The sequence below is a fragment of the Eulemur rufifrons genome, chromosome 14 (genome assembly GCF_041146395.1).
Source record: "Eulemur rufifrons isolate Redbay chromosome 14, OSU_ERuf_1, whole genome shotgun sequence".
Taxonomy (NCBI): domain Eukaryota; kingdom Metazoa; phylum Chordata; class Mammalia; order Primates; family Lemuridae; genus Eulemur; species Eulemur rufifrons.
The window spans coordinates 3,047,966-3,075,545 of record NC_090996.1 but is presented as its reverse complement, the minus strand read 5'-3'; the positions used below and the strand labels follow the sequence as shown (position 1 = coordinate 3,075,545).

Genomic DNA, 27,580 nt, shown 5'->3' with positions numbered 1-27,580 from the left:
TGATGGGTTCTGGCAAATTCTCTTCAGCATCCAGATGGATAATGCCGAACAATCCTGCTCAACAGGTTAACTCATTTAGTCACCTGGGGAAGCGCGATGTGGCTTCATTACCTTAAGAGATCTGTCAGGATGCCTTTCTGTTGAAAGTGGAAGGCGCCATGGGAACAATGTCAAGGTTATTTTACGATAAACAGCTGGTAACTCCTGCTCCTCAAATATCTCAGGTCAAGGTCATGCTTTATGATGTACGTTCTTGAACTTTCATGCCAAGATACCACCCTCTGCCTGCCATCTCAAGCAGAGTTCTTAGATGTGAGAGCCAGAGAAACATGTTCTACAGCAAGTACCTAGATAACCTGACGGGGAGACATTCTAAACTACAACACACCCTCATCTCTGTGTATCCAGAGAGTCTGATATGAACACACTGGGAATCGCTACCCTCATAAACTGCTATTACTAGTAGAAATACCTAAAAAAAAAAGTCCTCAGAAATTAGATAGTGAGATAAATTTGAAAGCCACCAATGTGTATGAAATAACGATACAAAATACTTGTATATTAGCAATTTTGATTATGAGGCGAAGGGTTTCTATTTAAAACACAGTTGAGAAAATTATTCTTCCAATGGGACATGTTAAGGCTGTCACTGGAATAAGGTAACTTGTGTTTACCTTTTTGCCTCATCCAATTAGAAGCCTGGAGCTAAATTTAATGCTCATTCGCGGTAAACATATTCCTTTAAGGGCCTGTCATATTTTTTTCTTCCTCTTTGTGTGTGCGTTTCCATTTTCTATTCCTATTCTGACAGCTTTTGCAGTTTTGTTTTTTCTTTTATCCTAGGATATCTCGATCACTTTTGGAAGCAAGCAGAATATAAATCACAAATTAATAAAATGAAACTGGCAGGGAAGATAGGTACTCAGGTTTCTTTCTTGGCCACAGCTATCAAAATTGCCATTTTCAGAACAAGGTTCAGGAAAGTACTAGAATATGTAGGCAAATGCCCCTTTAAGGAGTGGGCCCTTGGGGGCAGCTACCATCAGAGAAATCCGTCTTCCGCCCTGCTCACAAAGCTTCACAACTCTCCACAAAAGGCTTCCCTCCCAAGGCTCAAAGGCAGGTCGGGCCACCAGGAGGAAGGTGCCCAGGCAGATAAAAGGCACAGGTTGTAAAGCTAACTCCCTGCTCAGGCTCGGAGCTGTGTACCTGGATTCCCACTCGTGCTGGGATGATGAGGCTCATTGTGTCGGCTTTCTGCCGTCTCTAAAGGAGAGAACTCTGAGCCATCAGATAACAGTTGTGAGCCTCTCATCTTGTGACAGCAATGTTTCTGCCTCCTTAAACCCCCCTCTTGAAAAACCTGTAGAGGGAAATGTCTCCAAAAAAGGCAAGTAGAGTTTACCTCTGGGATCCTTAAGTCAACCAGCAAAAGTAGAGGAGAAAAAAAGGGGAAGAGAGAGAGAGAGACCTTCATTACAAGAAAATACACGATGGACAAGATGGGTAGTGGTGGGGAGGGCCCTTCCGAGCTCACAGCACAGGAGCCAGCCCCCCTCTGCCATGAACTCACCCCACGGGCAGCCTTTCCTGGGTGGCGGTGCCCCTCTGCTCTCAGTGAGGAGCATGCCAGGCTCACACGGAGCTTTAAAAATATCTCTCCACCCACTGAAGGTTCGATTAATCAGCCAAGTTCTCACCCATGTGTCACAGCGGTGGCAGTGATATACATGATAGTGATGTGACGAGTGCAGGGAAGACACAAAAGGTCTGATCTAGCAGGGAGGAGGATTCAGTACATCAGAGTTAACAGCATGGGCTCTGAAGCCAGGTGGCTGCATGAATCCCAGGTCCAACAGTTGCAAGTTATATGACCTTGGACAAGGTTATTTAACTTTTTTAGTTTTTTCACATTTGCAAAAAATGTGGTTCATATTAATCCCTGCATGCTAGGATTAATGATAGGATTAAGTGAGTTAATTCACATGAAGCACTTTGAACAGCGCCTAGCACACAGTAAGCACTCAGTAAGCTTTAGCTGTGGTGATTATGAAGATGACAACCACAGTGACAATGCTGAAATTTAAAAGATTATTAGGTGTTTTCTCAGGTAGGCAAAGACTATGCCTGGTAGAAGCAGCTTAAACAAAGGCAGAGAAGCAGGAGAGAGAATCAGATGGCAGGAACTATCTGGAAGGCAATCAGGGCGTTGAAGCAGACAAATAAAGGAAGACTCCAGGCCACACAGGACTTCCTATGCTTTGTTCACAGTTTAGCTATCGCTAACTCTGCTACGGGCCGTGGAGAGCCATCTCAGAATGATAAGCAGAAGCAAAGTGTTAAAGGGTGAAGTGCCATGACCACTGAAAATTACTTCTAACTGATTCAGGTAAAAATACAATATAAAATTAATGGTAATAGACTTCTGGCTATGACAAAGTAACTAGCACAAGAATAACCCTCCAATCATGTACAACTGCGAAAGGGAACAAAGTATATGAGGCAACTGTTTCCAGGCAGCAGACGACAGGCAGCGCCAGATTACAATCACAAGGAGAATGGACTTCCCGGTGAGCCCCATGTCCACCCTGGCTCTCGGCCTGGGGACAGTTTCCCAACCACAATTCAGGTGAAGGGGCTAAAATCTGTATACTAGAGCAGGAGAAAGAAGAAAACTACGCAGGGAGGGAACATCAGAAGCCCTTGGGTTGGTCCCGCATGAACACTCAGCTTAAGGCTGGGATATCAAGGTGGAAGTTGAGATTAAAGAAGACTTGCCAGGAAGCAGCTGCTATGAGGTTGAGAACAGAAAACAGATACTAGAACTCAAGCAGCAAATATTGGAAAAACCTCATTAATATCCCACGTATCCAGCTAGGACACTAGAAAGACCACATCTCGAGAGTAAGGATTACACCCTTGGGATTTCCACTGCTATGTCCTAACATAGCATAAAAATAAACCTACACAAGTTTAAGGTGCCATCCAGTAGCTGAACTAGCTACTAGAACAAAAATCAGCACTACCCAGAAAAAGAACATAGAGTCTCTATAACATAGCATTCATAGTGTTCACTGTACAGACAAATACTCACAAGCATATAAAGAAACTAGAAATTTTGACCATAATCTAAAAAAAGTCTATAGACACCAACTCCAAGATGGCCTAGAGCCTAGATGTTGGATTTGGCACACAGACTTCAAAGAGCTACTATATAGGAAAGTATGTTCAAAGAATTAAAGAAAACTATTGTCTTAATGAGTAATCAGACAGGGTATCTAGCAGAGAAATGGAAACTATAATAAAGAACTAAATAAAAATTCTACATCTGAAAAAATTTGTGTGTGCATGTGTGTGTGTTGAGGGAAAGGGGCAGAGGGAGAAAGCAAATGCTGAAAAATGTTAAAAACTAGATGAAAGATATATGGGTCATCACTGTATTTTTCAAAAGCTCTGTTTATTTGAAAATCTTTTTAAAAGATTAAGAAAATATGTAAAATATATTTGTATGTATATATAAATGAAAAGAAAAAGTTATAAGCATGGAATACCTAATTAAGTGTGCGTTTGAGTGGCATCACTCCAATGACATGGTATTGAAGTGATATGTGGGTGGTATCATGGACGAGACTCCAAGATACCAACCCCCAAGGGAGGCAGCTGTCTAGGAAGTGGGGACCTGGCGTAAGACAACAGCAGTGTGGTCAGAGAGAGAGGAAGTGTTACAAAGTAAGTTGAGAAGTCAAGATCTACAGGACTGCCAATTATATGTATGGAGTAAGAGAAAAACAAAGATAATGAGAAAAATTTCAGGGGGGGGGCAGTTTTAGAGAAAAAAGAAAATCTATGCAGCTTCAGATATCTAGAGTTTAAAGGACTGGTAGACATCTACACAGGACTCTGGGTGCCAGGTCTGAAATTCAAGAGGGAGGAAGGATTGGAGATATATATCTTGAGGCCATTGGCACATAGATGCCTATGGGGATGACAACAGATAACCCCACGAGATACACGTATGTACGGAGCAGGCAGAAGATGAGGCGTGCACAACAGATGTGGAGATGACAAATAGGTAGAGAAGGGGTAGGAAGGGATCCAGCTAATGACACAGGTGCCAAGGCAGTGACAAACTTCAAAAACAAGGGCGTGAACAACAGCACCAGCTGCTGCAAATGTCCAGAATAAATACTAAGACTCATCCAGGCAAATAGGGGGTCATAAGAAAAACTGAGCTGTGGCAGGGCAGAGACTCTGGAATAGTCTGAATGAAGTTGGTCAACGCTAAAATGGAGCCCCACATTCGGAGGGTGGCACCCTGATATATCTCCCCCAAACTCAAATTAAAATACCTCCCAAAATGTGTGTAAGAGTCTGTCACTAGCAATATTAATTTTCAGACATGTACATATGTCAGAGAATTTTCACTGATTGCAACACCAATGAAATTGAAGACACACAATTTCCACCCATCCCTGGAGCTATGTGGCGCGTATGGAAGGAAGACTGCCTCACCACTACCGTTTGCCCACCAGGGGTCCACTGGCTACACTCACACCATCAGTCTCTATACTTCATAGCCACTAGCTTCCATGGCGACCTATTCCCCAGCCTAAACTCACCTTAGCAGCACCCTTTTTCTAAGCTCATTTGGGGAACACAACCATAGCCATGCGTCGGTATGTCCCATCCTGGCTTATTTGTGAGGAGGAGATGAGAACAGAATGTTCCTGGGATACCTGAATGCTGGATACTAGTTTGGGAACAGGAAGGAGAGAAAGTGAGAGGAAAGAGATAATTCTGTGGCCTGGGGTACAAAGCCAGCAGCAGGGACAATCAAGATCCCACCTCTGCCCAGGAGCCACGGACTAGATCAATGTCTTCTAGAAACAGGAGGTGACTTGTGTCAACCTCCCTCCAGGCTAAGGCTGAAAAGGGGAATGTTATCCCAGGTGTGGGATAAAGTGAAGAAGAGAAAAAACTCTTTACAAACCTTGTTTACTAACAAATGCTGGGCCTACAAAGCACTTTACATTGTTGAGTCACAAAGCAGAATAGAAAAAAGCAAAATGAACCCTATAAAAAATATCCTGTCATACAAGATAAAGGGACCATCATCTGGAAGACTTGGGGAAAAAGACTTTTATTGTAATATATTTAAATAATTCATGGCAAGAGGAGATTTTCATAAACTGCATACAAGTCGTTCTCAATGAGACAAACGGTTGGGAGAGAATTTACAAACGTGGCCTCAGTAAAGCAGGAAGACAGAGCCGCAAGAGCTACCCAAGACCACAGCTGCAACCAAAGGGGATACCATATTACACCCTAATAGCTCCAAACTGGACACAACCCAAATATCCACTGAGAACAAAATGGGTAAATAAACGGAGGTATATTTACATACAGTGGAACACTATATAATAATGAAAATAAATGAACTTCAGATAGAGGTAAATTTAACGTAAGATTAAGATAGCATCACAAGAATATTCAATAAATGACAGCAAGAAAACTATATTTCAAATGTTATAATCCATATGTCTAATAAAATTCTGCACGGTGTACTTTAAAAGTATAAGATACTGCTAATAAATCTGGTATTTACATAAACTTCCTGGACAGATTTAAGCTCCTTGGAAACAGACAGTGAATATCATGCTTATTTGATTTTCCTCTTCTACCTGGAAAGCATTTGGGTAAATATCCTTGCAACAAATGAATGAATAGGAATGAATGAATGAGTGTCTCCATCAATCGGTCTTTGCTGAGTTTGTTTGGTTGGTGATTATCAGCTTCAATCTGGCCAGCTTGATGCCGCTTTGCATGATTCCATCCTGAACTTCTTTTAAAGAGAAGAACTAGAAACTTTGCAGAAGTGAACTGCAGCTGCAAATGGCCTGTGTGGCGAGTGGCTATTTTCACGCCTGTTCTTAGAGGATAACCACTCACAGAATGGGCGCCTTTGGCCCTTACACGGAAGGAAAGGAAGCTTCCATCACTGGTGATAAACACTAACAGGTGGGGAAACCTCTCCCTGTGGCCATCCACAAGCAGGAGGCTGATGCTGAGGCAGGGCAGGGTGGTAGGAAGCAGGTAAGGATGGCGCCCCATTAACGCCTGTGCCAGAGGCATCCAGAGCACGAAGGACGCTGCAACGTCCATCACCTCCCTGTGTGACACCACCCACCCTCTGAGGATAAACGAGCGGCCCCAAGCAGAACTTTAGGGTCAGCGTGACAGGAGGCAGCCCAAGAGAAGAGCGGGCAAGCGGTGCCTTGGAAACTTTGCTTCCCCAAGAACTGATCCATAGTCCTCTGAATAGATTCAGGCCAGTTGGTTTTCAGCCCCTGCCTTCCTGCTCTAAACTCAGAACACATCTGCACCATCCTGCCCAGAGCCCCAAAGATGCTTGTAATAAAGCAGCAGCAGTCATAACTCAGTGTTCACCCTGGCAAAAACTAAATAAATAAGTAGAATGAATCTTCCGTCAGAAAATAAATGGCCCTGCTCCAGGCTGAGAGCCTCGATTACCCTCCTGAAGGACAAACACAGCATCTTTACCAGCCGGTCTCAGGCCATAAAGTCCCCACGTCACTCAATCCGGTGCCCAAGGCTTCCAAGACTCAGGTGGCCCAGCCCAGGCTTGGAAGGCTCTTAGAATCACCCTCTGCTTATGTCCCCACTGAAACGTGCATTTCAGCCCCAAACGAGCTGCCCGTGCCTGATTAAAACAACAAGCTCGTCTGCTCTGCTGCTTGTCAGAGAATGTGGCAGGTGTTTCAGCAAGGTGCCCAAGTGGGGAGAGGAGGGCTGAAATCCAGCCGGCAGTCCCCTTGAAAAGCCACACAAACAGTTGCCCTCGCAGTGCCCAGCTTTAATAGAGAGAAAAGTCGTGGCTCTGAGGAGTCTCAGAGAAATCATCTCCTGATTATTTATGGCAAGGTTGGGAGGAAAGGGGAAATATGGATGATTTCCAAACTTCATTTGGTTAGTAATCGCAACCTCTTCAAGAGTTGCCCAAATGTCCAGATGGCATTGCCCAGTTCTTATGACAAGGGCCACCCAGTGGGCCCCACACGGGGCACTCCCAGTCCCTCCTGCTTACTGGTGACTGAGCCTGAGGGACCTACTCAAATGAATACAAGCAAAAATCCGCCCCACGTCAATGCACCACCTGTCCTGATCTCCACTCAGAGCAGACTCCCAGGGGTAGAGAAAGCCGAGGCCTTGTATTGCCTGCCAGACAGACCTGCTAAGGTCTGAATGTTTGTGTCCTCCCAAAATGCATATGTGGAAACCTCATCACCAGTGTGATGACGTTAGGAGCTCAGGCCTTTTGGGAGGTGATTAGGAGGGTAGAGCACTCATGAATGTATTAATGTCATTTATCGCAGGAGGGGGTTCCTTCCTATGACAGTGGGTTGTCATAAAAGTGAGTTTGGCTCCCTCTTGCTCTCTCGCTCGTGCCCTCTCTTGCCCTTCTGCCTTCTGCCACATGCTTCTGACGCAGCATGAAGGACCTCACCAGATGCCAGCACCATGCTATTGGACTTCCCAGCCTCCAGCACCGTGAACCAAATACACTTCTTTTCTTTATAAATTGCTCAGTCTGTGGCATGTTTTTATAGCAACACAAAACAGACTAAGACAGCACCCTTAAAAACAAGGCCCAACAGAGCTCATTCACCCCTTCCCCCACATGAAGACACAGTGAGAAGGCGCCATCTATGAATCAGGAAGCAGCCTTCACCCTATGTCAAATCTGCTGTCACCTTGATCTTGGACTTCCCAGCCTCCAGAACTGTGGTAAAGAAATTTTGGTTGTTTATGAGCCACTCAGTTTCTGATGTTTTGTTGTATCAACCTGAACAGACTAAGGCACCACCCAAGCACAGCCTCTCCCTGATTTGTGGTCACCAGTGTGGGCTCATTCTGGAGGAAGTCAAGGCTCTATCTCCTGCTTCCATGTCCTGACATCCTTTGGCCAACTAAAGGCCAGGAGACCTGAGAGTCCCCACTCTCCTCTCAGGCCACCAGTCTCTGTCCAGGCCACAGTGAGCAGCTGCTGTCCCTAGGAAGCCAGCTCTGTCCACATCAGTCCTAGTGCTTCTAACATCTTCCATGGACCCAGGCCACCGAGGCCCATATCCTCAGCTGCCTCACTGCCCATTCATGTAAACAGTGTGCACTTAAATAAGCACACAAATAAAAATGGATGTGAGAAGGAAAAGTTATCCAACAGCCTGCCCTCTCCACCTCGCTCACCTCCTGCCCGCTGTAAAGCAAGGTTAGCTTCCCTGTCCCACAGCCAAATGTCCCCACCTTCCTCTTGGGAGAAATGAGACTCACCAATGTGTACATACAAAGCACACTGGTGTGGACCATTGCACCTAAATGCTAATGTGTGGGCCACCGGGAGTAATTTTGACTTCTCTACTTCAGAAAGTAAATTCCAACTTCGTGTTTTAAGATGGGATTATTACAAACAACACAGCTGTTAAAAACACTAAGGAAACTTGATTCTGATTTGGTCTCAGCAGATGCAGGGCCTGGGCAAAATATCAGGCTGAATCAACCTAATGTTCTTTTTCTTTTTAATTTTTTTTTTAATCAGGTGGTTGGTTACAGGGATACATGGGACACTGTCCTAGGATAAATTTAGTCATCATATTCTCAGGTTTATTCCCCTCCCCACCCCTGCCCTGAACACCCAGGGCTGTACTGTGTTATAAAGGAACAGATGCAATTAAAATAATTGCTTCCCATGGCCACCTGGACACAGCTTCCAGATGACTCTGATCTGGGCAGGATTCAAAGCACCATGGCCACAAGTCAAGAGACAGCCATTAACAGGGCTTAAACCTCCCCTGCAGCTGTTGTAAATGGCGATATAGAAACAAGACAATTCCACTGTGGGGAAGACTCCAGAAACTGGACAATAACATTTTAAGAGAGGTGAAGACTATATCCTCCATCAGTATCCAAGGAAACCAAAATATCTGCCATAGGTTATACCGGTCACTAGGTCTGTCCCACAAAAAGAAGTCATTTGGGCAGAACTTTGTCTCCGAACTCTTTCCCACTGCACCGTGGGGAGACTTGGGACCACTGCCAAGCAGTGACCAGAGCCCAGTGCTTTCGCCTCAGCTTCACAATAGCCACAAATGCCTTCAATGTGGGGGCTCACCCCCCCACACACACACCAGGGCGGGCTCCTTACCGTCAAGCTCCTCCACAGAGATATTAGCCAGCTGCTCACTGTCGCTGCCAGCAGAGAGTGACCGGTTGAGGTAATTCCCCTTGTACAACAAGCCAGCGGTCACATGGTGGAACGGCATCTTCTCCCTGCTCACGAGAGGACGGGAGAGGGGAAAGAAAGATACCGTCATTCATTCCTCCTTTCTTTCCTCAAAGGCCCGTCCCAACTTTCAAATGGCCAGTGCCATTTTTAAAATAAAAATAGCATTTCTAGAAGGAAGTCAGGACATTTCCGGGGTCCCCATGGCACCTGATTCCCAAGGGATCTTAGGTTCTCCCCTTCACTTTACATTTTATTTCATTTTCCCCATGTGATTATGAACATGAACCACATTGTCCTTGTACATTGTGACACTCCATGTCATCATACTGTCTCTTTATATGAATGAGAATATCCTTTGCTCCTTTTCTCGGCCTGATAAATTCCCCCTCACAGCTTGTAAGAAGGGACTCAGCTGCCCAGGGGCTGGGCCTCTTGGCTGTGATTGGCAGAGATCCACACATGTCTCCTCTCTCCCAGGTGAAACAGGAGGTCCACGTGCAACTCTATGGCAGGCAGGAAATGCCCAGGCTCTAAATGTACATGCAACAGTCTGCATCCCTCAGCAGCCGCCGCCACGCCCGGCTGAGACACAGACGCTGCTTGCATGCGTGGCCCGTGAGCACACATGCTCCGAAACACCAGTCACGCCTGCCCTGCTGTCAAGGGGGTGATGCTTCAAGGTGTCCCGGAATGAAATTGCTTCTGACACTCTCAAAGGCAGTTAAAGCACCTCCTTAAACCAGACTAACGAACCCTCCGGGCAAAGCTCTGTGCCAGTCGGTCACCACAGGTACTTAGACGTTCCCACTGGTGCAAGGCGGGACAGAGGCTCCCGGTGAAGGCAAAAGGGAAGCAGAAGACAGATGGTAGGGAGAATGCAAGAACAAGCAAAGACAAGCAGAAGGAGAGGCAGTCAGAAAGACGGTCCTGTCTGGAACAGAAAAAGCATGGCCCGACTTGACCAATAATGCTCTGCTGCTGTGAACGAGCCACTGAACATTTCATGTTCTGCTTCCTCGTCTAGAAGAGACGGCTGGGAGGGCTGAGGAGCCTCTGAACAGAATTAGGGCCCACAGGCAGGAAGCATCAGGAGCCAGTCGCAGGGAGTAGGAAAGAGCCCTTCACAGCAGAGCTCCTGGGCGGTGAGCTGGGCAGTGCTGGACCAATGGGCTCCTGAGAGTTGAAGGGCTTGGCCAGGAGCACAAAGCCAGTTAGTGAAAGGAGAAGCTCTAGAACTCAAGCAGGCTACATGTTGTTTCCACTAAGCAGCCTCAGCTAAGCGCCAGACATTTTCCACCCGGATGTCAAACCCTCATTTCAAACTCAAAATGTCTAAAAATGAATTAATTATCTTCCTACAAAACAGGCTACACTTCCTGACTTCTCTGTTTCTCTCCAAGGTACTTTTCGCTCATCATAACTACTGGGACAACTCTCACAAATGCTCTGGGCCCCGAAAAGTAAAACAGACACATGGCTGAGGCGAGATCCAACTGTCAGCTTCCAAACACCCTCAATTCCTTCCACAGCTAACAAAATGTACATCCACAGGCCAATTGCAAATGGCAGGATGCTCATTACCAAGGATACCTACACTTGCAGTTGTGAGGGGTACGCCTTCAGCTACCCTTGCATACAAACGGAACACAGAATCTCTCTTTGGAAGAGCACTTCAATGACCACCTCCTCTTTTCTCCAAATTAATTTTCAGACCAAACAGGTTTAAAAGGGATAATCAGATGTATGAATTAAGCCTACTCTCCCTTTTTTTTAAAGCCAATCCTGATTTCTTTGGGCCTTGTGCCACGGTCATTTGAGCACGGACTGATGATGCCCACTGCTATAATATGAATGTGTCCCCCAAAGTTCATGTGTTGGAAACTTAATCCCCAATGCAACAGTGCCGAGAGGGGGAACCTTTAAGAGATGGTTGGGTCAGGAAGGCTCTGCCTTTATGAATGGATTAATGCTGTCAGCACAGGAGTGGGTTACTTATTACAGGAGGTTTTTGATAAAAGGATGAGTTCAGATCCCTTCCATTCATCCTCTCCCTCTCTCTCTTTCTCTTTCTCTCTTCATCTCTCTCTCTCTCTCATGCTTTCTTCCCCTTCTGCTTTCCACCACGGGATGACACAGCAAGAAGGCCCTCGCCAGACGTGGGCCCCTCAACCTTGGACTTCCCAGCCTCCAGAACTGCAAGAAACAAATCTCTCTTCTTTATAAATGATTCAGTCCTGAGTATCTGTCATAGCAGCACAAAACAGACTAAGACGCCTGTGGTCCAGGAGATGAGAGGTCAACCTGTGCGGTTCCAGCTTCCAGTTCCCTCGGCACTGGCCCCAGCACCCAATCAGCCTCCCCAGCTGTTATGTTGACCACTGTTTACGTCTTTGGAAACATGGAAAGACACCTGCCCTGATCTTATATAATTTTGCTACCTGGAGCAAGATTCACTAAGGTCAGTACAAAAGCTAAGAGCCTTCCTTCCCATTCCACCATGCACTGCTCTGGTTTCTCAGAATTTGATAAATACCTTGCCATTATTACCTTTTATCCGGTTGTCTGTAGCTTTGGACCCACCACACAAATTTTTACAGACATAATAAGGAGGCTATACTCAAGTGAGCATATCCAACCCACGCCCCAGTTCAGCCCCCGAGTAAATGTTGTGTACTACTTTGCAAAGAAAACTGGTCACAACTGAATCCCACTTGGTATACCAATATAGTCTGCTTCTGCAAAAAAGCAGCTTACAAAATTAGGTACACATTCAGTTCATTTAGTCACTGCACCCAAAAAGCTCAAAGTCTAGTGGGGAATAAAACACGTGCAACTGAACCATGCATATAGATAAATAAAGTAGTGTTCAAGAAAGGGAAGAACATTATCCCAAGTAAGCTAAAAACAGCTGCTGCAATTAAGGACTAAATTTCACTCCAAGCTGCCTGGGGAAACCCAAGCTCTAAGATTCTCTCCTTAGCTAAGGAAGAGAAATATACAAGTTCATCAGCAAAGGCAAACCTTGTCCTGAAACTAAAACTTAAAGATGGATCCTTATATAGAGGGCAATAAACAAAAATAAATAAATGTTTTCAACAGCAATTTTATTCATTGGCATATAATAGGTAAGTGACTTTTATCATGTGAACAATCTTTCTGTATGTTATATAAGGCAGTGCATGTATGTGTCCCCTTGTAATTCATATGTCGGAAACTAAGACTCAGTGTGATGTATTAAGAGGTGAGGCCTTTAGAAGGTGATAAGATCATCAGGGCCCCTCCCCCACAGATGAGATTAGTGCCATTACAGAAGGGCTGGAAGGGATCAGCAAGACCCTTTGCCTTTCCACCTGCACCGTATGAAGACACAGCAACAAAACAGCATCTTGGAAGCAGAGAGCAGCCCTCACCAGACACTGCATCTGTTGGCACCTTGATCTTGGACTTCACAGCCTCTAGAATGGTAAACAATGGATTTCTGTTGTTTACAAATTACCCAGTCTAAAGTATTTTGTTCCAGCAGCAGGAACTAAGACAAGCAGTATGGTTTGACAGCTAAGAATCAGAACTTTCTGGTCAAAAACGGTATTAGATTTGAATCCCACCTCTGTCCTTATTAGCCATGCAAGTAAATTAATCAGCCTCTGGTGTTCTGAGACATACTGAAGAATACTGTTGTAAATTTTGAATAAGGTATGGAAAACACTGGATAGCCCCAGCTATGCGCTCAGTAATCATTCACTAAGGATTATATACAGCAGGATGGGGGGACAACAGGAAGTCATGGGCATACTAGGTTGACAATAAAGCTTGCTGGGTTATGAAGCAGGCTCCATGGGACCTGGCGGGGTGAGCTTCAGGGAGAAGCTGGCTGGTGTGTGAACTGCTGCGCTGAGGAATCAAGTGTGAGCAGCAAAGCATGGGTGGGCTCCAGCGCTGAGTGGCATCAGCAAGCACAGGCTGGACCCTGAGAAGGGGGCTGCTCAAATGGAAACCACCAGACCTGAAGATGAGTCTGTTTCCTGGACACTAGGGAGGTGGCTCCATGGTCACATCAAGGAAAAGGTGTTGGCCGGGCGTGGTGGCTCACGCCTGTAATCCTAGCACTCTGGGAGGCCGAGGCGGGAGGATCGTTTGAGCTCAGGAGTTCGAGACCAGCCTGAGCAAGAGTGAGACCCCATCTCTACTAAAAATAGAAATAAATTAGCTGGACAACTAAAAATATATAGAAAAAATTAGCCGGGCATGGTGGTGCATGCCTGTAGTCCCAGCTACTCGGGAGACTGAGGCAGCAGGATCGCTTGAGCCCAGGAGTTTGAGGTTGCTGTGAGCTAGGCTGATGCCATGGCACCCTAGCCCAGGCAACAGAGTGAGACTCTGTCTCAAAAAAAAAAAGGAAAAGGTGTTGAGAGGTTAAAAACAAAAGGGCTGGCTCCTATTGACAGGGTCAAGGAACTGGTACATTACTTGACACAGTAAAAAGCCCAAGAGCCCCACTCGTGTTGACCTGAGATCACGCCCCTCTCAAATGGTCAGTGTTAATGTCAACCTGCCTGGGCCATGGGTTGCCCAGATATTTGGTTAAACATCATTCTGCTGTGTTTGTCAGGCTGTTTCTGGTGAGGTTAACTTGAATTGGTGGGCTGAGTACAGCAGATGGCCCCCTCAATGTGGGCAGGCCACAGCCAGTGTGCTGGAGCCCTGAATAGGCTGAACCTGCCAAGTGAGGGAGAATTCATTCTCTCTGCCTGTCTTCAAGCTGGGTCATCAGTCTTCTCTGACCTTTGGGCTCAGGCTTGGACTGGAGCTTACAAAGCTGGCTCTGTTGGTTCTCAGCCTTTGGACCCAGCCTGGAACTATGCCACTGGCTCTCCTGGGGCTTCAGCTTGCTGACAGAGATCATGGGACTTCTCAAGACTCTATGACTGTGTGAGCCCATTCCTTAGAATATTAATAAATCTCTTTATATATGTAAGAAGACATATATATGTATGTCCATATATATACCTGAATATATAGACACACACACACAAACACATATATGATTTCTTTGGTTTCTCTACAGTACCCAAGACCCAATCACATTGCCCTAGGGTGCCATTGTTATTTGGAGCAAAGTGTGTTCTGCAGGCCTCTAAAGCAGCACTACTCACAGTATGGTCTGTGGACCACTACCAGTCACACACCATTTGTTGCTGGTCTGCAGTGAAGGCAGTACAGGAATTGAGAGAAAGCACTGAAATTTTTATAGCAATTTATAGCATTGCCCCAATGTCTACACACATGACTAGTAGACTTGATTTTTGTGTATTTTTGCTTTTTTATTTTCTTTTTCCTGCTAATTCTTTCTTACTGTATTTTACAAAAGTACCAATCTACAAGGGACTGAAACTTTAAAAAAACAACAAAACAGGTCCTTCCTGGCAAACAGTTTGAGAAGCATGACTCCAAAGTATTTTATTTAAGTTGCATAGATTTGTGGTAATGGACCAGAGAGAGAGAGGAAGAAAAACATATAAAGAAATGCATTTTAATTTGTCCTTAAAACTTTTTCATAGAACTTAAGAGTTTTTAAAAGTCTTAGATGGACTTCTGAAAGAAGTTGAGAAACCTCAATTGATTCTTGAGCTCTCTGTAGAGTGCTGGAGAGTGCGTGCATCTACTGCGGACTTGTCAGAGATGGCTGTCCTCCGATTACCAGACATACAAGGGGCAACATTGGTCTTGCATTCTACAAGTTGAAGAGCCTAGCAAGCCCTGATAAGGCCTTTGCCAAATTCCCCTAAAAAATGCCCACGAAGGCTCAAAAAAATAATGATATTTCCCACAGCACCAATGGCGGGGCATGAAAGAAGGTTCCATGAAATGAGCACAATTAGCATTAATGGACATATAGTTGGTGTGTAGCCTTGAAGTCAGAGACAGAATAATAGAGTCAGATAGTAAAGGGATAAGAAGAGATTTTTATCTACCCAAATCGTCTTCTACTTCAGGGACTCAGAGATGATCAACTATAACAGCAGGCACTCCCCTTTCCAACTGTGGTGGGAATTGCTTTTATAAAGCAGCCAAGGTCAAAACAACCCTCCTTACCACCACCGTGAGGCAGCAACTTCCTTCCTCTAGCTACTCACAGATCCTAACTCCCAGTGGGCAAGGTGGCTAGGAATGCATGATCTATGCATGGGCCCTGCACATGAAGATAAGAGATTAGCTGCAGGCACAGGTGGTGGTGAGAGGGACCCCAAAAGTGATGACCTGTGGGGATTATGATTTTTCACGCATTGCTTCTGATTAAGAAAGAACTGCAGAAGGCCTCAGATAACCCAGAAATGTATATCTCCTGCTCAGAGTCCAAGAGCTAAGTTGTGGGGACAAGAAGATCCCATCTCACTCCCGCAAAGATTCCCTACGTGAATGCCAACTAGACACTGGGCATTTGGCTAAGCATTTATAAAACAGTTTTGTTCCCTTGTTAAAATCCTGCAGGGGCATGCCAATTGGCAAACACTGGGTTTGGACAGATCTCAAATCAGACAAGAATGAGTAAGCATAAAACACTAATATGGGGATCTGTGTAAAAGTTCTGCATCATTAGACAAAGAAGTACTTTCAAGAAGGAACAGAGCAAATGCCTAACGACAGCAATAATACAAGAAAGGAAAATTTTACAAAGTTTCTGTTTTATGTCCTAAAAAAATAAGCAAGGTGTCTATGAAATAAGAATGCAGATTCATAAAGAAATATCAGAGTGAGGTGAAGAGATAGCAAGACAAAAAGAAAAGGCAATAGGCTGAGAGGCAAACTGGTTTGGAAAAGGTGCAGGGGCTTTGCAAACAAAGGAGAAATCCAAAAACAGCAGCAGAATGAAAATCAGCATAAATGGCAATAAAGAATATTTCAAACAAACAAATTTTAGCACATAATACGATGCATTCATTCTCCCGCCACCATTAGAACATATGCTAATATTTTGCCTTATTTGCTTGGATTTTTTTAAAAGAAATAATATACTGAAGTTCTGTCCACCTCCTCTATTCCTCCACCTTCCTCCCTCCACAATGACAACTCTATTCTGGAGGTGGAATGCATCCTCTGGTCCCTGTTTTTAGATCTGTTTTGATGTAACTGTATATTAGTAGAATATATTGTAGTACTGCTGTGTCTATCATTAAATGTACATAAATGATATCACACCATATGTACGCTTTTGCAACTTGCAGGTTTCACTCTACATTGTACTTTTGGGATTCATCTAAATCCATACACCTACACCTAATTCATCTTTTTTTTTTTTTTTTTTTTTTTTTTACAGCCTAGTCTTGCTCTGTCACCTAGACTACTGGAGTGCAATGGTATAACTACAGCTCACAGCAACCTCAAACTCTAAGGCTCAAGCAATCCTTCCACCTCAGCCTCCCAAGTAGCTAGGACTACAGGTACTTGCAGCCACACCCAGCTAATTTTTTTTTTATTATTTTTTGTAGAGACAGGGTCTCACTATGTTGCCCAGGCTGGTCTCAAACTCCTGGCCTCAAGCAATCCTCCTGGTTTGGCCTCCCAAAGTGCTGGAAAGTTAATTTACTTTTAACTACTCAATACAAATTTTCCATTGTATAAATATACTGCAATTTATCTACCCATTACCCAAATGACAGAAAAGTATGCTGCAATGAATATCCTCCTATATGCCTTTGTATCTGTTTTCAGGAATTTCTCTAAACTACATACCTAGATAAAATATTTGTTCTTAACTGGATTTCCCTGATTGCCAGCATAAGCGTCTTCTTATACGGCGTTTGGTCGTTCTGATTTCCTCATCTATAAATGTGCTTTTCACCTTTATCTACTGAATTGTTTATCACGTTCGCATTGATTTGTTCTTCCATGTTATTTTTGTCCCATATTTCAGGTCAATCTTACTTTTACCGCCCCCTCACTTTAGTCATCATTATTGTTGTTGTTCCTATTGTTTCTTATGGCCAATGTTTACCTAGACTTTTCCAGAAGTTTACCAATTCTTCTGCTCATCGTTGCTTTTTGCAGGGTACTCTTTCCTTCCAGGTTCAATTCCTTTTTTAAGGGAGGAAATTTAGCAATTCTTTCATAAAGGGACTGCAAATAGCAAGCTTTCTAAGTTTTTATCTGAAGAAAAGTCTTTATTTCAACCTCATTTGAATTATACTTTTAACTTAGAGAATTAAAAATTATTTCTCTGCAAATATTTTGTGGCTGACGAGAAGTCTACTGTTCATGTTCACCTGTTAATGCTCATTCTGAAAAATTCTCAGTCATTATGTTTTCAGACATAGGCTCCCTCCAAATCTCCTTATTCTCTCTGTTGGAAACTCTTATTAGAGTATGTTGGGCCCCTCTCTTGTCATGAGGGTTATGAATAAATATTAACTCCAACATTCAAAAACACTTGCACAAAATTTAGAATACAGAAGTGAGATAAAAGCATTGGTATACTGGTAAATGTTTACCAATCAGTCTCAAAAAAAACAAGTCTTGATCTGTAGGACTTTCTCGTTTTCATAGTGTAAATATTCCCATGATGGCCAATTCCAAGCTCCCAGCATGATGGCACTAAACACGGAGTTAGAAAGCACGTGCGGCAGGAGGCCAGCCGGCCACCGCACGCTGTTTCCACCACACAGACACAACAGACTCAATTAACCACAGAATCACAGATAATAAAATGTACCAAAATGATTAGGGAGTGGTGAGTTTTAAATATTACTTTTGCTTTTTAATGTATTTCATTGTAAGCATTAAGTTTCATTTAAGAACAGCTGCGTATAACGACCAGCTAACAAAATCCCCGGAAATTTAAAAGTCAGCTCTGACAAGCCAGTACGACCTGGCTCCAGCACATCACTGGATGAAGGCCATTTTCCTGCACCTTCTATTTCTACAAGAAAGAAATGTCATGGAAACACATTTTCCTGTAGCCGTGTACCTTCGTGCACTCTCCAGTCTCCCGGCTGCGACAAAGCAGCTATGATGAAGGCAGCCACAGAAGCGATGGCTTTTCAATCTCGAGGGGACCATTCTCCAACTTTTGGGTAGCCAAGAGAAAGGTGCAGGGACAGCATACTCCACTGGTAGCCTCTGTGGTAGTAACTTTCCTGGACGCTTGACTCTGAATTATTCCGGAAGTAATTCTGAAGTTCTACCTAAAATCCACTCCTTCGACCCTTCAACAATTTTGTAAACATCAAATCCCCTGCATTAAATCCCTTCCTGCTGAAAATACCCAGAGTGGTTACTGGTTCTTGAACTAAACCTTGACCATATATCATTGTATCTTCCATGTTCCTTAAACTCTTTTTCAAAATTTGCATATTTTTATCTGTGTATCATATAAGCAATTTCTTCAAAATTATTTTCAAGTTCATGAATTCTCTTTTCAGTTTTTGCTTAACTCATGGTTGAATCTGTCCACTGAATTTTTCATTTAAATGACTATGTTTTCCATTTCTAGCAGTAAATTTGGCCCTTTTATAAATCTACTTCTTATTTTTCACTGAGTATGAATCTTTCATTATAATTTTTATTATTTCTTTCACATTTTAATCATTTTTAACTGACTTATTTCAGATTTTCTTTCAGAATGTTGTTCCATTATCTCTATTTCTTAAGACAGTAATCCTCCTTTCCTACTACGCTGACTTTCCTGGTAACAAATTGTTTCCTACTGTGGTCTGTCACTCGTTGTTGGGAGGGACCCAGGCAGCATTTTCAGCAGGTGCTGCTTTTCCCTTCAGAGTTCCAAGTGCACCGAAGGCACAGGTGCCACAGGTATCTCACCAGTCGAGGGCCAGTGTTTACAACAACTCCTTGGCTCAGAAACCTGCACCACATGGGTAGCGTAAACTTGGACTGCACATCCCCTGGGACACATGCTTGGAGTTCTGATTTGTCACTGGAGCCTTGTTCTTTTGCAGCCATTGCTCTGGGCAGAAATAAGCATCACTGCTACCTTGCTGGTACAGTGGAGAGACAGAGTCTGGTCCCCATTTATAGAAGAGTGTTTTAGTCAATTTGAGTCACTATAACAGAATGCCACAAACTGGGTGGCTTAAATAACAAACATTTCTCTCTCACAGTTCTGGAGGCTGGAAGGCAGAAATCAGGGTGCCAGCATGCTTGGGTTCTTGGTGAAGACCCTCTTCCTCATTTACAGATGGCCATCTTCTGAGAGCAGAGAGAGCCTGGTCTCTTCATCCCCTTACAAGGTCACTGATCCCATTCATGAGGGCTCCACCCTCACAACCTAATTATTAATACCTGCCAAAGGCCTCCACCTCCTAATACCATCACATTAGGGGTTAAAATTTCAACCTATGAATTTTGGGTAGACACAAACATTCATTCCATAACAGAAGGCCAGCAAAGCCAGGGTCTCGCTTCCTGCTTCCTGTCCGTGAGAGTCCAAGACCACATCTTTCACCACCGTGTGAACAGTAACGCCCCAAATCACAAGAGCCTTTCCTGTTGGGCAGACGTACCCACTCCTACACTTACCTCCCTGAGCTCTGAGTTCCCCTTTCTTTTCTTTCCAAACTAAATCATTTTCTCAGCCAGCATCTAGTAAAGAAAGGAGAACAGAGCCCATACCAGGTAGTTCAACAGAAGAATTTAAAATAGCTACTAAGTTTTTGGAAGGGCGGAAAAGCCAAACAGTTAGCAGAAATGAGCAATGGCAGAAGCTCATCCCCAACCCCAGTCGGGAAGGACACAGGGAGAGGGTGGTATTATCAGCACCTCCAATTGGGTTGGGGAGCCCAGAAGGGGCTAGAACCATGGTAGGGGCTGCCCAACAGGAATTAGAACCATGCAAGGAGGGGCTTTGCTCCGCCAAGACCCAGAGCAGGAACCACTCGAGAGAGAGCTGTCACTGCTGAAGACATTTGTCAAAAGCAGATAGAGATGGGGGAAAAGACTCCAGCCTCTCTCTTCTTCCCTCCTCCTCATTTCCTGCTGCTGTCTTCCTTTGGCCAAAGCAGCCAGAAGCCTATGGCCAGGGAATCTGGAAACGTAGTTTGCAAGGATCAGTCCGACAATGCAGAGCGGAGCAGGCGGAAGAAGGCAGATAACTCTGCAAGCAAGCAAGCAAATGACAGGCAGAGCCACGTGTTTCGATGTTTGTTATATCTTATGCAGCATTTCTATGTTGATAGCAGGAAAAGAATCCACATTAGCTTAAGGACCACAGTGACAGAACTAGATACACTGGTGACATTTTTGAACATCAAAGATGAGGAAAAATTCTCTGAGCATCCAGGTAGCAAATACAGGTTACCCACAAAGGAACAAAATCAAACTCAGTTTCCTTCAGAGCAACAAGTAGCCACAATAATGACACAATCTCCACCTGTCATTGCCCTGAAAGGGTCACTTAAATTAAAATGAGCAGAGACGTTTACAAATCGAATGTTTGGAAGGGATTTTTAGGCAAATGTGATAGAAAACAAATTGCATTCAAACAATGCAAACTAAAAAGCAATTCTCAACTTTGTTTTGAAGTAAAGGAAAAAAAAAACCAAACTAAAAGGCATTGCAAGTATTAATACAATGAAGGTCATTTTATGTTTAAGAAGGGCAAAATTCAAAATGATAGCCTAAGTCACAAACCTCGATGTGCCACATATCATAGCATTATAAAGTAAAAATAATTTAAATGTAAAGAAAAACTAATTTTGAAAAAAGTCAAAGACTTTACCCTTAAGTCCTCTGATAAATTACCTAGACAAAAAATAAAAACAGAAAATAAGAAAAATATAGATATTATCCTATGAATGCTAATTTAGAGTGTGTGTGTGTGTGTGTATGTCCCCCAGCAGTTTTCAGATGCCAATGGAACATTTACAAAAAATTATCAAATATAAGACCACAGAGCAAACTTCAGTACAGATATTTAAAAAATAGGTCTGTCAGTTGAATATAAGTAGAAACAATTTAAAAGTCAATATTTTAAAAGCCAAAATTGAGGTTTTTTAATATCAATTTTTAATATACTTTCGTAAATATTTCCTAGGTCAAAGTTTAAATTAAAATTATAATTACAGGCTATCTTTAAGATAACAAAAATGGAAATAATACTTCTAAAATATATCAGATGGAGTGTAGCAAAGTAGTATTCAGATAAAATATTTAAATTATTTAAATGCTTTCATTATCTTAAAGACAAAAAATTAAAACTAAGTGAATTTTCAACACTAACTTCTTACTTAGAAAATAACAACAAAATAAACTGTTCCTGAGAGAACAGGAAATAAGGATGTCATGAAAGGGATGAATTAGAAAACGGATAAATTGAAAGAGCTAGTTTTCTGAAACAAAGCAATAAATTAGACAAATCTTTGATAAGTTTATTAAAACAAATAAAGAAAGCACAAATAAGCAGCATTCTAAAATATGAGAATTCTGCATGCAACTTTAGATTAATAAATTTTAAAACACTGGTAAAATGAATGATTTTCCTCTCAAAATATAAAAATTGAAAGCAATATGATTTAATATTATTCAAGCTTGTTGAAAATTTTGACTTAACACTTTGTTATACAGCGATTTGAGGATCTGGTTTTAGGTTGAGTTTTATTTCCAGCCCTGATTTTAGTGTCTGCCATAACCAAAAATACACCCCAGAAAGAGACACAGATCCAAATGGAATAAAAATGTCATTGGCAGTATTTACAAAAATCACAATATTCGTTCTTCAATTCTATCTAACAAGTATGCCAAGGTTTTTGCTGACATTTGGCTGGTAAAGTTTCATCTTCCCTAATGTCAACGGGTGATTTTGCAAACTGATTGAAAGAAGTTTCATTTTCATATTTTTACCAAATGAGTCTAAACACTTGATCTCTTCATTTGGAAGTTTCTTAAACAGTTGACAAAATTCTGTTTCCAGATTTTTGAACTTCATAGATTTGAGTTTGTAGATAGCATACTCAACATCTTTTCTTTCTTAGCAACAAAATCACATAATGGTTGAAACATTTCCAAAAACATTCATATTCAAAAATGCTCTTTCCATAGCATGAGTTTCCTTTGAAAACCAGTTATTTCCTCCATTTTTGTTAAAATGTCATCTTTAAGTGTGTACAGCCAACAGCATCCTGCCATCTCAGAAAAGATCAGAAAATGTGGATCATTTGCCTGTTGATGATAGAAACTGTGTGTCTCTTCTTTGTATTTGACAACTCTTTTAAGAACTTTGCCCCAAAATAAGACACACACTTTCTTGGGGTACAAAGCAGCCATCTGTAGCCATTTTGCATTTCATTTCAAAGATGTAGGCCAGATTTCACTAGTCATGAGGGTGATATAGATATACATTTTAAATACTTTTTTTTTGAGGTTTTTAAATTGTTTGGCCAACTTTTGTCCAATCTGATGGGCTCATCAGTGTTTGAACTCATAAAGCAATAGACAAAGAGCTCCTTTGGGGAGCAAAGGAAATGCCAGTTTGGCCATTGTCTTGAGGTCCACTTGGGCCTACTGGATCAGCATAATGCAAAAAAACTGGGGTTTCTCGGTAGGCATCTTTTTAAGTCTCTTGCCCATTTTCTGAGTGTTAGTCTAGTTAGAATGAATGAATATAATCTGCAAATCCCTCTAATCAGGTACTTGCGTCACAAGTCACTAGAAGCAAGCACATGAGGAAAAGTCCCACTATCAATGCCCTCGGATGTGAGATGTCTCCCTTCCTTGAACGCTTCATCACAACAGCCCAGTAGGCATATGGCCAATTGAGGGTGTCTGTGTCCCGCTCCACATATTAGTAAAGTGCAATTTCTTCCTTTCCTTCTTCCATCAGCAAAGAACATCGTACACCCTCCATTTTGAAACTCACTAACAAGATATTACCATTAAAACAAGGGAAAGGCAAGATGCCCATTATCTCCACTATTAAATAACAGTATACTAGAAATTCTACTTAAGGCAGTAAGACATGAACAAAAATATGATGCTATTTAAAAGGAAGAGACCAAGAAAAAAAATCAAATACCTGGAGCGAAAAATATGCAAATATTTAACTCACCTTTCATTGTTAAGAGACATTTAAAGTTTCAATATAATGGAATTACAAAGGAAAAGACTGATAGCCTTGCCAGTATAAAAGTATAAACTTCTAAACATTATAAACAGTATAAATGAAAGTCATAGGCAAACAGGGAGTACAAAGAGGACGTGAACGGATAATTCACAAAACTGGGAGACAAAGAACTAATAAAATATGTGAAAACAAAATTTGATCTCACAAGTAACCAAAGAAATATGATTTTTAGGCCGGGCGCGGTGGCTCACGCCTGTAATCCTAGCACTCTGGGAGGCCGAGGCGGGTGGATTGCTCAAGGTCAGGAGTTCGAGACCAGCCTGAGCGAGACCCCGTCTCTACTAAAAATAGAAAGACATTATATGGACACCTAAAAATCTATATAGAAAAAATTAGCCGGGCATAGTGGCGCATGCCTGTAGTCCCAGCTACTCGGGAGGCTGAGGCAGTAGGATCGCTTAAGCCCAGGAGTTTGAGGTTGCTGTGAGCTAAGCTGACGCCACGGCACTCACTCTAGCCTGGGCAACAGAGTGAGACTCTGTCTCAACAAAAAAAAAAAAAAGAAATATGATTTTTAAAGAGATGCTGTTATCTGTTTTTTCAAGGTGGGAGGGTCTTTGTTTCATGTTGTTTTTGTTTTTCACATGCAGGAGAGGCTGCTTTGGGACTGGCACTTTGTGGCCACTGAAGCGACAGTTTAGAGAAAGCGATCTGGCAATTATGCATCGGGAGTCAAAAAAATACTTCTCACTCTTTGACCCAACAAATCTATTGTTTTAATCTATCCTGAGATGTCATCAAAGATTTGTGCACTGAAAAATTTCACTGTGTTTTATATAAAATAAAAAAAAAGAAAAGAAAACAAGATGAAAACAAGAAAAAAAGAATGGCTAAAAATACAGAATTCAATAAGCAAAGTACATTTATATCAGAATATGTTGTGGATCAATGATGCTTATGAAAATTTTAATGATGTCTGAAAATCTTTATAATATACTGTTAAGTGTATTTCAAGTGGGAAAACTGAACATGCTTTTCTCTCCTAAAATCCCATTACAATCATGATCTAGAAGAACAAAATGGAATAAATGCATAAATATAGGTATATATTATATAGAAATATAAATTGTACTTATTATATATAAAAATATAAATAAGCATATCATATGCTTCATCTTCAGTCCAAAAAATTTGGCAAATGCCCAGAAGGCAGAAACAATTTCATCCACCTTTATGGCTGAGGCTGGGCAGGGTGAGTCCAGGCTGAATGAACGCAAAGGGAACAAGCCCTGGACCCCAAAGCACACTCCCCTGACTTTGCAAGTGCTAAGAGCTGGAACAGAGAGAGGGTGGGCTGTGGGTGACTGATTAAAGTCCTTTACCTTTATCGGCTTGGTGGGTCTCCCACCCCTAGAATAAGGTCCTCTTTAAAGAACTGATCTGCCTGGTGGTGGGGTGGTCCCAGGTTAAGGCCCTCCTCAATCTGGTATAAACATAGGGCAACCTGTTCACCCCTTCCCAGCATGAGCCTTAAAATGAAGCCTGCTGGGCAACATGCCCCACCCCTACAAAAGGGTCTGCAAGCGTTCATCTCATTCCGGGGAAAGGCTGGTGCTGAAACCTCGCTGCATTCAGCAATGTGAGGAATGCCAGTGGCCAAACACGGTAAGGATTTCCATACACTTGGAGAAAACCAGCATCACCAATAAAGCAGCACAGAATAGGTTACCCCAGAGATAGCAAAGATGATTCCGGAAAGAGAGGAGACCTTGGAAGAATTTTAATGTAATTCTTCAGGGAGGGAGATCTGAGAGGCTGCTACAAAAAATGAACAGTCGAGATCAAGAATTCAGGAAATTAAGAACTTATGAAATAGGACAGAAAATTTAATTAGTATACATAGAGAATTAATGCAGAAGGGCATTAATTCCACCTAATAAGCATTTCTGATTGAGAAAACAGAGAACATGGAAAGGAAATAATAGAAGAAAAATTCCCAGAGCTGACGATACAAACCTTCAGACTGAAAAGGCCTGTCAACCGCTGTGCAGGATAAATGAAAAGACCCACAACGAACCAAAACCTCATACAATTTCAGAACATCGGCACAAAGGCGGCACTCTAAAGCCCTAGAGGAAAGAAGAGGCAACTTCCTAATGAATGGCATCGTGCCCACACCACACTGCACGTCAGCATCATCAGATACGACACGACAATGGAGCAAGTTGTTTAAACCGCAGAGGAAAAATTACTTTATACCCAGTCAAAATCCAATCAAGACAGGACCTTAGAAAGTTTATAACTCACAGACACTGCCTAAAAGGATCACTCAGCGAATTATTCCAGCAAAATACAAAAGGAGTCCAAGAAATTAGAGACCCTGGGATCCGATTCACGAATGGAATCTACCACGGAGGTGAGATCTCCAGAAGTCCACTGTGGGAGTGCCACGAATCCATGCCAAGGGCAGGGAGGAAGTGAACTTCCAGCTCCAGTGCGCTAAGGAAACTGCACAGGCTTAATGAGAAGGAGTAGTCAGTGTCAATGTCAAATATCAAACACCGGTAGAGTGGGCGCCCCCTTCTCTCTCCTTTCGGTTCACTTTTTTATTTCTCCTACTATTTTATTTTCTCCTATTATTTGCTTCTGCAGTAATATATACATAACCATAGTATTATAAACACAAATTCTTTATTTTTGAATTTGAAACCAAAATAAGAATCATGGAAACTTCAGCTTTACATGGAGAACAGATGTAAGTACCTGCCACCCTCAGCGCCAGTGACACGTAAGACAGGTTGCAAAGAGAGGAAAGAAATTGGCTGGGCAAGGTAGCTCATGCCTGTAGTCCCAGCACTCTGGGAGGCCGAGATGGGAGGATCGCATGAAGCCAGGAGTTTGAGACCAGCCTTATCAACATAGTGAGACCTCCCCTCTCTACAAAAAATAGAAAAATCAGCCAGGCTTGGTGGCATGTGACCACAGTCCCAGCTACTTGGGAGACTGAGGCAGGAGGATCACTTGGGCCCAGCGCAGGAATCTGAGGTTGCTGTGAACTATGAAGACACCACTACTCTCTACCCCGGGTGACAGAGCAAGACCCTGTGGGAGGCCAAAAGGTCCAGTTTAAAGTTAATAAAGACAGACTTAAGTGCATGAGCTAAAGCAATAAGGCTGTTCAATTCAAGGATTGAAAAATAAAAAGGGGACTGGCAGAGACTGGGAGGGGAGAAGGGAAGGGCTCTGCAAGGCAGCTCGACCTCTCCTTGCCTTTGCCAGGAGAGGATGAAGAAACCCCATTTAAAACAGATGCTCAAACCGAACAGGCACATCACTGGGAGTAACGTCACCCACCAGACAAACTGAAGATGACAGATGGTTACAGACAGTCACCGCTGACGTGGGGGTTTAGCTGCTGGGGACTCGTACATTTTATTTGTATCTGCTAACATTATTTTTTATTGTCCTGTTCTTGTATCACTTTTATTAGGCTGGGCCATAAAATCATGCAGAGCATAATCACAACTATATAATTATAATTACCTAGTCTACCTAGTCACATATATTAATATATTTATATAGATATATAAAGTTCTTGAAAGGAAATAAACCAAAATGTAGATACTACTTACCGCTGAGTGATGGATTTACTGTAACTGTATACCTGTTTGTCTGAACTCTCCACACTTAGTACCAAGGCCCTATTTCATTTTTATAGCTAGAGCAAAATTAAAATGATTTTGCAAACTAAAGAGCCTGCCTGGAATTTCCTCCATGCGGGGGGTGGGGCCCCAGGGAGCCTCCAGGAGGACCATGGCTGCCTCAAGGCCAAGGCTGCAGTGACCCACGGCCCTCACCTGTGAGCTGCGGTCTGCAGCACCTCAGAAGAGAGCCCTGACCACAAGCCCTTTAAGGGCCCATGTTAACCACCGGCTGCATCAGCCAGGACAGATGCGTGTCTTCTCTACCGATGGTGATTTTGAGTGGAAACGTCCCCCAGAGAATTGCCAAGGATGGCAGACCTGCAGGTAATTAGACGAATGCACCTGCTGGAAGGAATTCTGCACCAGCGTCACAAGAAGGCTGGGGCTCGCCTGCCAACACGAATGCTTTTGGCAGATGATTTTGAGTTGTTCTTTCTGAAAGCAATTAGACAAAAAGTTCAGCTGCTTGTTACGGCTCCTCCTTAAGGCTATTTTAATCTTTTTTTA

General features: G+C 42.9%; 1 protein-coding gene across 1 annotated transcript in view; it reads right to left on the bottom strand.

Moving 5' to 3' along the window:
* The window catches only part of CALN1 (calneuron 1), a 419,060-nt gene that overhangs the window by 330,201 nt on the left and 61,279 nt on the right, over positions 1-27,580 (bottom strand). The window contains exon 2 of the mRNA XM_069486834.1: positions 9,221-9,341. Within this exon, the coding sequence (XP_069342935.1) occupies positions 9,221-9,341 (121 nt within the window). The remainder of the gene's footprint in view (positions 1-9,220; positions 9,342-27,580) is intronic.